General features: G+C 40.0%; 1 protein-coding gene across 1 annotated transcript in view; it reads right to left on the bottom strand.

Annotated features, from left to right (window-relative positions):
- LOC102848067 (chromosome unknown open reading frame, human C6orf89) overlaps positions 1-8,718 on the bottom strand; it is a 27,743-nt gene extending 19,025 nt beyond the window's left edge. Inside the window, exons 1-2 of the mRNA XM_006882168.1 lie at positions 8,518-8,718; positions 7,676-7,889 (exon numbers count right to left, since the gene is read on the bottom strand). Of these exons, the coding sequence (XP_006882230.1) occupies positions 7,676-7,889; positions 8,518-8,706 (403 nt within the window). The 5' untranslated portion in view covers positions 8,707-8,718. The remainder of the gene's footprint in view (positions 1-7,675; positions 7,890-8,517) is intronic.
- Positions 8,719-10,982: the final 2,264 nt, after the last annotated feature.

A 10,982-nucleotide genomic window follows, 5' to 3' on the forward strand; every position in this document is an offset into this window, starting at 1 on the left:
TTAATAACTGCCAGCAAAATTTTACCTGCATATGATATTAATGGTATTTAAACCCTAAGATGTGCCTGACTCAAGCTATAATATTTTCACTTGCTTCATATGCATGTTAATGTTGAACAATTAATAAAGAAGACTGGAAAAGAACTAATGTCTTTGAACTGTGGTACTGCAGAATATTGAAAATACTACTGAATACACACACCAGGCACTGCAGCAAAAGCAAGTATGTCTTGGAATAAGTGTAGGTAGAGGACCTGGTAGAAGCAAGAACAGTGAGACTTCTGACATACTTTTTTTTTCTCCTTTCCTTCTCATATTATTTTTAGATGAGTTGTTAGGAGCGGCCAGTCCTTGGACAAAAGGCACCATGTTTGGAAAAATGGAAGGTCAATAAGGAGAGGAAGACCTTCAAGGAGATGAGACATATGACTCCAATAATGGGTGAGTGTGCAGATTGTGAAGAAGCCATGGATAGAGTCAGGGATGCATTCTGTTGGACACTGGATCACTAGGAGTTGATGCTGACTTGAGGGCATCTAACAAGCAAAAGACACCCTGGTGACACAGTAGACTTTAGTACTAGGTTGCTAACCAGAACATCAGCAATGGTGTGAGGGAGAAAGATGCACCAGTCTCCTCTCATTAGGATTCAGGGACTTAGATACCCAGTGGAGGTTCCTCATGAGTTGGGACAGACTCAATGGTGGTGAGTTTAGTTTTGTGCGTAATAAGGTCATTTGATTAGAAATGCACCTAAGAATAATAAGCCTGCAAGGCCATCACACAGCTTCCCAGAACTTTCATTCATGCAGACTCAATATTTAATCAGGTCATCTTGTATCCCATACATGAGTGTGAAGCCCTGATGGCAAAGGTGGGCTCTGCCAGGTCTCCTGCTAGGTGGCAATATAGCCAAAGCCATTTTCAGAAACTATAGGAAAGACAGGGGCCTTAAGAAATGTAGCCAATAGTCTTGTCTTCAGGACACAATGAATTTGAACCACGCTAAACCACAGAGTCCATCCTATTTTCAGAATTTTTCACTTGTAAAAAAAAACTGTCTTGAAATGTGAGACTTTGTGTAAGGAGCTTACTTACATGTGTGTTTCCCTCATCTGTAAGATGATCATAAAACCTTGGGTCACTATGAAGGCTAAGAAGAGAACTAGAGAGTACACAGCACACTGCTGGTTTACAATAAGGGGCATGGTACGTATCAGATGTAATCACAGACGATGAACTTATTTTACAAATTTAAAAGGTAATTTAAGTATTCCTTGATGTTCCAGCATTTCAATATTGAGTACTAGCCTGGACTCCAAGTTTCTTTAGGGCCATAGCTCTACATTAAAAATGCTCTGTTATTTAAAAAACTCTTCGATGTGTTGCTAGCTCTATTTCATCCTTTCCTTGAAGGCCCTGTGGATGTATAAACTTCCAGCTGTGCAGTACAGAGATGCACCTTCTTGTCTCGAGTACAGTCCTAGGTTTCCCAAGTATAATTGTTACTTTTAGAAATTGACCTGAAGGGAGCTCTTGTGGCCTACTGGCAAGAAGCTGCACTGCAATCCCAAAGCCTCATGGTTCAAATCCACCAGATGCTCTGCTGGAGAAGGATGGGCAATCTCCTCCTGTGACAGCTGGATTCAACTTGACAGCACACAAGAACAAAGAAACTAACCTGAGAAATGACCAAAGTAAATAGAATTGAGCCTAACATACTGGAACCTGGCTTGACTGAGGGTAGTAAGTGTGGTATGACGAAAAGAATGTTAGTAGAGTGGAGCAGCTAGATAAGCACAAACTATGCCACTTTTAGCTCATAAGTACTTCTTTTAGTCTCAATTTTACCTACAGCATATGTCCCATGTAGCTGAAGTTGTGCCTGGCACTTAACCAAACACACTCTATCTTGAAGATAAGCTATCTTGCATCCTAAATTGCACGTATTTCTTTTGCCATGAAACTCCCCACCCAACCACCACTACCTCCAGCAGTTCCAACCAATAAAACGACAAGCCTTTTCCTGTGCACTTACCCTTAAATGGCCCCAGAAAAATCTCCCCTTTAGGAAGTTTTCCCCAAAGGCACTAGCCTCCTCTCTCCTTTTTATTTGCTGTCAGTGAAATAAAGTCTCCTCATGTTCTTACTGGCAGGAAAGCAGGGATCTTTTGAGTCCAGCTGGTTTCCTTGGGGAGTTGAGTCTTCAGAACCCCCTTACCCTTACATCTGCATTATTACAGGGGGGAGGGGGGTGTCATGGGGTTGCTTCTGACTCACCACAGCCTTACAAGGCTGAGAACCACCTCAAAGTAGTTCTAATTTGAAGGCTGTTGGTTTTAGAACTAAGACATTAAGAAAGATATTTACACTGTTGACGTTTTCTGCTCTCTCATAGGCTACTAATTTGATTTTCCCTGCAGCTCATTTTCCCTAACATGTTTCTATTTACCCCTTAATTGTTCTTATTTATTTCCCCCTCATATGTTCTTAAATTTCCATTCAAATGCTATGCAAAAGACTCTCAGTTTTACAGGTCTAGAGCTTTCTAGAATTATACTATGTAGGAAAATGTAATATATCAATGTCCACATTTACAAGTAAAAACAGCACTTGACTACAATCAACAACATTAAAAAGCTAAACCTGCGAAAGAGAGCATTGGTGCGGTTTAGCTTTTTAATGTTTTTGATTCTAGTCAAGTGCTGTTTTTACTTGTAAATGTGGATACTCATATATTACATTTTCCTACATAGTATAATTCTAGAAAGCTCTAGACCTGTAAAACTGAGGGTCTTTTGCATAGAATTTGAATGGAAATTTAAGAACATATGAGGGGGAAATAAAAAAATAAGAACAATTGAGGGGTAAATAGAAACATGTTAGGGAAAATGAGCTGCAGGGAAAATCAAACTAGTAGCCTATGAGAGAGCAGAAAACGTCAAGAGTGGGCAAGGGAAAATATTGAGATGGATCAAAGAATCTGACTGTTGTCAAGACACTAAAGCTTCTTGAAATTTGAATTCTGATTTACAGAAGAAGCAAGCACTGTCCATTGTGGTCCTTCATTTCTTAATTCAACAGGCTATGATGATGAACTTCGTAGGAACAAAAAAAAGTAAACGCCATCCACCAGGTCCTAAAATCAAGGCTTCCAATCAGTTCATTCTGCTGAGATTTTTCTTTTCCACCTAAGATACACTGAATCCCAAACTTAAAACCAAAAAGAATGACACATCTTTCTCCCATAGAGGAAGGTGATGGGTTTGAACTGTTGACTTTTTGGTTATGAGCCTAGCGTTTTAAGCACTGCAGCACCAGAGTTCCATACTGATTCAGAATCTCCAATAAGAATCACTTGAGGACCCTGATTCAGTAGTTCTGGGGTAAAAATGCAAATTCTCAGCAGGAGACGGAATGAAATCACTCAAGGCCTTGCCTAAAAATGTTTCCATTCTTTCAAAGTGCAAGCAGCTTATGAGATGAAGACATGTAGGAAAGGTACTTCCCCCAGTTGCTCCAGACCTACCTGAATCAGGAAATTAATTCTTTTTGTTATGTTCTACTGTGACATTTCAAAAACACACTTCTCAACATATAAAAGGAAGCTCTGTTATTTTAAGAACACTAATAAGACTATTGTGCTAATCAGACCAAAGATAAACTCTCCAATTGAAGATGGTTGAATGTGGGTACAGCTTTTCACTGACAACATTCAGTCCATCTGGTAAACTTGTCCAGACTGAATATGCTTCACTGCTACATTAAGAACTGACAAGAAACAGAAATCCATTCTGTATGAGGAGCAAAGAGAACACAAAGTGGGACCAATTACCAAGCGTAGAGGTTTGGGGTACAGTGGTATATTCGATTACAGAGTACTTATCACAGAGCTGGGAAAGTAGCTCAGCAGTATTACCTTGTCTACCAAGAGCCCATTCCCACAGCACAGTTGGTTCACGGGGAAGCTTCTGTGATGCAAGGATATACTCAGTTAGTTGTGTGGGTGGTGTGTGTGCATTTGGGGTTTCTCAACTTATCTGTGGTTGGAATGAAGGACAATCTTACTTATTCTAGTCAGATCCATCCGGAGCTTATTTTGCCTGGAAAGCAACAGCAATGGGAAAGAACTATGTGGATGGGAAAACTTTCCTGGAGAAAAGACACAATGAAGATCTTGAACTTGAAGACGCCATGCATGCAGCCATCTTAACTCAAGGAAAGCCTTGAACATAACATAGAAGTTGGAATCTGAAATGAAGCTGGATTTAGGAGATTTACTCCAACTGAAGTTAAAGATTACTTTGTTGCCATACATTAATAATGAAGTGTTTGAATAATCTGGAATTTCGGATAATTTATCTATTTAAGTATAAGTGTGTTTCCTTTTTAAAAATAAATGTTAATCAACTGCTGATTTTAACCCTCCCCCCCAAAAAAAAATACAACACCTAAAACTTATAAGTTTGTTTTGGAATGCTTTACGTTACTTTCTTCTAATTCTCAAAATTTTTCTATAACTTCCTCATATTAAAAACAACAACAACAACAACAAAACAACTTGCTAAGGCAATTAGATCCATGTGAAGATTTCTATGATTAAATGTTGGCTTAAAGAATAAAATTATGATAATATAGCTTAGCTTCAACTAGCAATGTTTTTCTGAAACAATACAAAAGGAAAAAAACAGATTTCTTAAACAGTATGTTGGATCTTTCAGGTTTCAGAAGACAGTTACACAAAAAGTTTACAATCCATTTGTGATATTATTTCATATGCATAAAAAAGATAAATGCCACCATGAAAAAAAATCCCAAAAATAATATCTATCAATGGTCCCTAACAACATGCTCCCCCTCTTTTCTTTTCCTTTTTTTAAAAAAAAAACAACAAACAAACATGCTCCCTCTTAATGAGCTTTGGCAGCACAGAGACTGACCAAAGGCTGGTGACTTGAACTTAGCAGTCTCTCCGCAGGTGAGGATGCAGCAGTTCGCTTCCACAACAATATCCTAGTCTTGGAAACACTACGGGGTCTGAGTCTGCTCTGGGGTTAGAATCAAAATAGATTCTATGACCATGGGCTTAATTTGGTTTATTCTTTCCCTTAGGAAGAAAGACTTGACAACATATTAGTGAAAATTAACCAATGAAAACCCTATGAATCACAACGGTCAGATCTTGGGGATGGCACAGGATTGAACAGTATTTTACTGTGTCTACCTCAATACCAGATCATAACAAACTGTGGCTGACTCTGAGAAGAATGGGAATCCCAGAACACTGGTTGTTCTAATGCGAAACTTATACTTGGACCAGGAGGCAGTCATCAGAACAGAGCAAGGGAACACTGCACAAAATTGGGAAGGGCGTACGCCAGGGATGCATCCTATCTCCATACCTCTTCAACCTATATGCAGAACAGATTATCCGGGAGGCTGGGCTCTATGAGGAGAAATGTGGGGTCAGGATTGGTGGACGATTTATCAACAATCTGCGTTATGCGGATGACACAACCCTGCTTGCTGAAACTGAGGAGGACCTGAAGCACCTGCTGCAGAGTGTCAAGGACTGCAGCCTGCAATATGGATTGAGGCTCAATGTCAAGAAGACAAAGATTCTCACCACTGGACCAATCGGCAGCATCAGGATGGATGGTGAAGAGATTGAGATTGTACACAGCTTTAGTTTGCTTGGCTCCATAGTCAACAGTCTTGGCACCAGCAGCCAGGAAATTAAAAGGCGCATTGCCATGGGAAAGTCTGCTGTTAGGGACCTCTCCAAAGTGCTGAAGAGCAGTGGTGTCTCTCTGGAGACTAAGGTGCGTCTGATACAGGCCATGGTCTTCGCAATCACCTGTTATGCATCAGAGAGTTGGACAATGACCAAGGAGGATAGAAGGAGAACTGATGCCTTTGAGCTGTGGTGCTGGAGAAGAGTACTGAGAATACCATGGACTGCTAGGAAAACAAATAGATTTGTCCTGGAGAGGGTTAAACCAGGTGGCTCCTTGGAGGCAAGGATTCTGAGGCTCCGTCTAACTTACTTCGGACATGTAGTGAGGAGAGACCGGTCCTTGGAGAGGGACATCATGCTTGGGAGGGTGGAGGGACGGCGCAGGAGAGGAAGGCCCTCTATGAGGTGGATTGATTCAGTGACTGGGATAATTGGGATGGGAGTGTCAGAGACAGTGCGATTGGCACAGGACAGAGCGGAGTTTAGGGCTGTTGTACATAGGGTCGCTATGAGTCGCAGGCGACTCGACGGCACATAACAACAACAACAACAACCTCAATACCATGAGTAAAGAACTAACTTGTTTTACCACTTGTTAGGTTAGGTGCCATTGAGCTGAGTATGACTCTTAACAACCCTATGAATAACAGATTTGAATCTGGCCCTATGCTATGCTATCCCATCATCTCTGCCACACTGGCGTCCATTGTTACAGTCACAGTGTCAATCCATCTCAACAAGGGTCTTCCCCTCCTTGGCTAACCCTCCACTTTTCTGTGCATGAAGTCTTTCTTCAAGGACTGGCCTCTATTAACAACATCCCCATAGTATGTGAGAGGAAGTTTCACCATCCTTCCCACTAAGGAGCATCCTGGCTGCATTCTCTTCAAGACATACTTGTGCATTCTCTTGGCAGTCCACGGGATATTTAGTGTTCTTATCCGCATAGTCGAGAGGTCAGAAGTCATGCTGTGAACCCAAAGTCATGTGGTTCAAATCCACCAGCTGCTAAATAAAGAGGGGCTTCAGTCCTTTTGTTCATAGGGTCATTATGAGTTTTGCTCAACTCAAAGGCAATCAACAACAACAATAAAAACCCACAGAGATTCAGCTCTGAGTCAGTTATGACTCAAAAGCATTTAACAACAACATGTCTTTTATACATATTAATATGCTATTCTCAAAGGGAAACCACTCCAATGCTATGTCAGATGAAGAATTCCTATGATAGCACTTGTACATTATTATTAGAAACTTGTTTCTTAAATTCAACTTTTGGCAAAATTAATGTGAACTATGACACAGAGAAAAACGAAATTGGAAGAGTGAGGTACAGCAATGCACAAATAAAAGTTAGGGTTGAAAGCAAACTAGATTCAGATGCTTTTCAATAAATCAATAGTAATATATGAAATATCTAGCATGGATAGGGAGCTCTGGTGGCCTAGCGTTAATGAGCTACACTGCAATCCCAAAGGCATACAGCTCAAATCCACCAGCTGCTCCATGGGAGAAAGATGGGCAATCTCTTCCCATGCAATTAAACTGCCTCTGAAAACCTGGTGGAGGACCAGCTATGGGTTGGTTCTAACACCACAGTATACAACAAGAAGCAGCAGCATGGATAGAAAACATAGAGAAGGAAAAGGGTAGAATTAGACAAGGTCATCCCCATGACGGGTTTTAGAATCAGGGAGTTTGAATTTTGGCTCCACTAGACATGCACCTCTTGTAAATTTCTTAATCTCTCCACACCTCAGTTTCTCAATCTGTGAAATGAGGATAATAAAACCCACCCCAAAGACTTTTCACGAAGATCGAATTTAATGAGACTAACCTAGAAAATGTCTCCCATTAGATGTCAAAGAAGTTATTTCTTTTCCATTGTATACTGTGAAGAAAGTTTTTATCTTGTAAGGAGTAAATGCAGCATTCTACCTGGAAAGGGCCTGTCCTCATCACTCCTGTGTGGAAGAACTTCCTTATTTTCTGGCATATACTTCTTGGTAATGGGCAAGGACATCAGCCGGATGTGATGGATGAGTGAGCGCCAAGTGTGAGCTCCTGAAAGCACTGGTTCAGGTGGTAATGGGCTGAAAGGTTGAATCACAAAGTAGGCAGTGAGCAAGATTAACCCCAGGGTCACAAGGACCTACAAGGAAAGACAAGGAAAGGATTAATAATTGTCCCAGCAAACAAAACACTGCAATGCCAAGAAAGCAAAATATAAATCCCTTTTACTATCCCTAAAGTGCCTCAAGAACTTATCCATTTTCATAGACACGTTCACATCTGAAAGCATCTCATGTGTGATAATTATGACAGCAAGGATCACTAAGCTTCTATCATATGATCAGGGGCTATGTCCTCCTTTTGAAAATTCACACATATACATATATAATAAAGGTTATGGCCTAGTGGCAAGAAGCTGCACTGCAACCTCAAAAGTATGTGGTTCGAGGCCACCAGCTGCTCTGCAAGAGAAGGATGGGCAATCTCCCCCCATGCGATTAACTGCCTCTGAAAATCCACCAGGAGGTCAGCTATGGGTCAGTTCCAACTCGATGGTATACAAAAACAATAATCTTAATTATAAATACATAGCTTTCAATTAGGATGTGTGACCAAGTAGCCAAATTTTCTAGTAATACATAATAGTAAGAGTGAAAGCCAATTCACTGACAGAAAAACAAAAGTTCAATGGTAGCAGTCAATATTTTGGAAAGAAAGTTGGACAGTTTGTGCTTTATTTCCAAATGAGAACATACTTTGTTGTTTACCTTATATAGAGCTATAAGGAAAGGATACTGGGGTGGTCCCCTCTGGGGTTCATTCTTTTCCAGCAGTTGTCTGATAAATTTTTCAATCGCCTTCTCTGACATGCCACACTGATGGCCTGTCTGTCTCACCAAATCAATGGTCTCTGCAAGTTTGTCATAAATGCTGAGTTCATTGGCGGCAAGATCCATGTTTTCCCATAAAAAATCCCTAAGAGAGAGAGGAAAAGAAAATAAATGTAAAAGGAAAGGCGTTTCTTTACAGTGCTTCCTCCTCAAGTAGAACAGTTCTTCTTGACCTGTCTGTGGAAAGGGCCATCCTTTGGTCCAATCCACTACAGGCAGGCCAACGTTTCTGTAAACCAGATAAGTATGTTGTGACAAGGTGGATCTGCTGTATGAGTTTTTAAGTGTTATTTAATTGTAGGTTAGTAACATATGGATTAAGTCATCCATGTGTCTTCGTGGTAAAAAGCTACACTGCAATTCCAAAGGCACACGGTTCAAATCCATTAGTTGCTCTGTGAAAGAAGGATGAACAATCTCCTCTTGTGCAATTTACTGCTTCTGAAAATCCATTTGGTTCTGACTCGGTGGCTTACAACAACAATGGCTCAATAGTTAATCTTTGGATGCGAAACAAAACATTGGCAGTTCAAATCCATCAGTTATTCTGCAGGGAAAAAAAGACCTGGCAATCTGTTCCCATAAAGATTTCAGCCCAGGAAACCCAATGGGATAGTTTTATGACCTACAGGGTCTCTCTGATACATAATTTGAGGGGCACCCAGCATTTAGTTCAGAGGCCAGCAATGGTTCCTAAATATATTTTGAGAAATGGAACAAGGAGAGTGTTGCTGATCAATTATTTCTTTCCAGTGTAGTAGATAAACCATTTAGCAACACAAAATTCATTGTCATTGAGTCAGAAACATCTCATAGCTGAGCTGAGGCTGTAAATTGCAAGGGAAGAAATTGTCCATCTTTCTCCCAAGGAGTTGCTAATGAGGTAGAATTGCCAGGGAGATATAAAATTTGGATTACAAGCGCAACTCCCTATAGGCTACACCATCAGAGTGTGAACACAAGAGTCACCAACAGCCTGAGTAAAAATTTCCATCAGTACAAAAACCATGGTAAATCTCACTACTAGGTATATAACCTAAAGAAGTAGGAGCTGCAACATGAACAGATATAGGCATAGCCGTATTCACTGCAGCATTATTTACAAAAACAAAGATACATAAACAACTCAAATGTTCATCAACAGCTGAATGGACAAAGAAATTATACACTATGCTACACTAAAGAATAATAAAGAATTAGAGAAACATTGCATTACATGGGTGAACTTAGAGACTATTATGCTGTATGAAGTCAGTTAATCACAAAAAGACAAGTAATGTATGGTTTCACTCTTATTAAAAAGCTAAGGAAAGGTTTGTATGCAGAAAGAATCTTTCTTGCAAGGTTATTAGGGATATGAAGAGAGGGAGAAGGGAGTAAAAATTAGTGAACAGAAAATAGACACATATTAAGATAGGTGAAGGAAAAGACAATATACAGTAAGAGGATGATCCTCACAACACAGTTAAAGAAAGGAAAGATGCAGATGGAGAGCTACATGAGGAAAACAGTCAACAAGACACTATTACACACACAATCCTACAACATCAGCAATAATAAATGTTCATCTACAAATGAATATATAGACAGACAGGCAAGGCAAATAGATGGGTGAAAAGGAATACATTCATACCATATATGCATTTGGCAGATATTATTTCCACATTCACATCTATATATGCTATATATCCGCATATGTCGCAGAACCAAAGGAGCAATGTTCTGTAAGCTTTTTAATCATAACCAAACACCTTGAGACAATAAATGGCTGACTCTGGGGTCTTGGGGGGCATAGACTTGGGAGACATCAAGGTCAAATGGCATAATATAGTTCTCAAAGACAATGTTCTACATTCTACTGATGAGTAGTGACTGTAAACTTAAAAGCTTATGATCAGCGATCCATAAAAAGTGCAACTACTGGACTCTTCCTTTCTAGAACAAAGAGAAAGAAAAAGCAAAGCTGTATAGAAACAGTTTAAAGGACTAATGACCACATGAATCTCAACTTCCAAGACTCTGAGACCAGAAGATCCAGATGGTGCCCCACTAAAAAAGATCAAAGTAGATCCTGGATGTTGCTGTTGTTAGGTTCTGTTGAGTCGACTACAACTTACAGTGATTCTATGAACAACAAATCAGAAACTAAAATATGAAACAAAACTTAAAAAAAATTTTTTTAAAGGTCAGGCTTACTGGTCCAATAACGAGGTAAAAAAGAAGTACTGGCAAGAAGCAGCATTGCAAAACCAAAGGCACACAGTTTGAATCCACTATCTGCTCCGCGGGAGAAGAATGGGTAATAGCCTCCCATTCTATTACTGCCTCTGAAAACCCACCAG

Source organism: Elephantulus edwardii, unplaced genomic scaffold (assembly GCF_000299155.1).
Source record: "Elephantulus edwardii isolate Elephantulus edwardi_28Jun2011 unplaced genomic scaffold, EleEdw1.0 scaffold00017, whole genome shotgun sequence".
Lineage (NCBI taxonomy): Eukaryota > Metazoa > Chordata > Mammalia > Macroscelidea > Macroscelididae > Elephantulus > Elephantulus edwardii.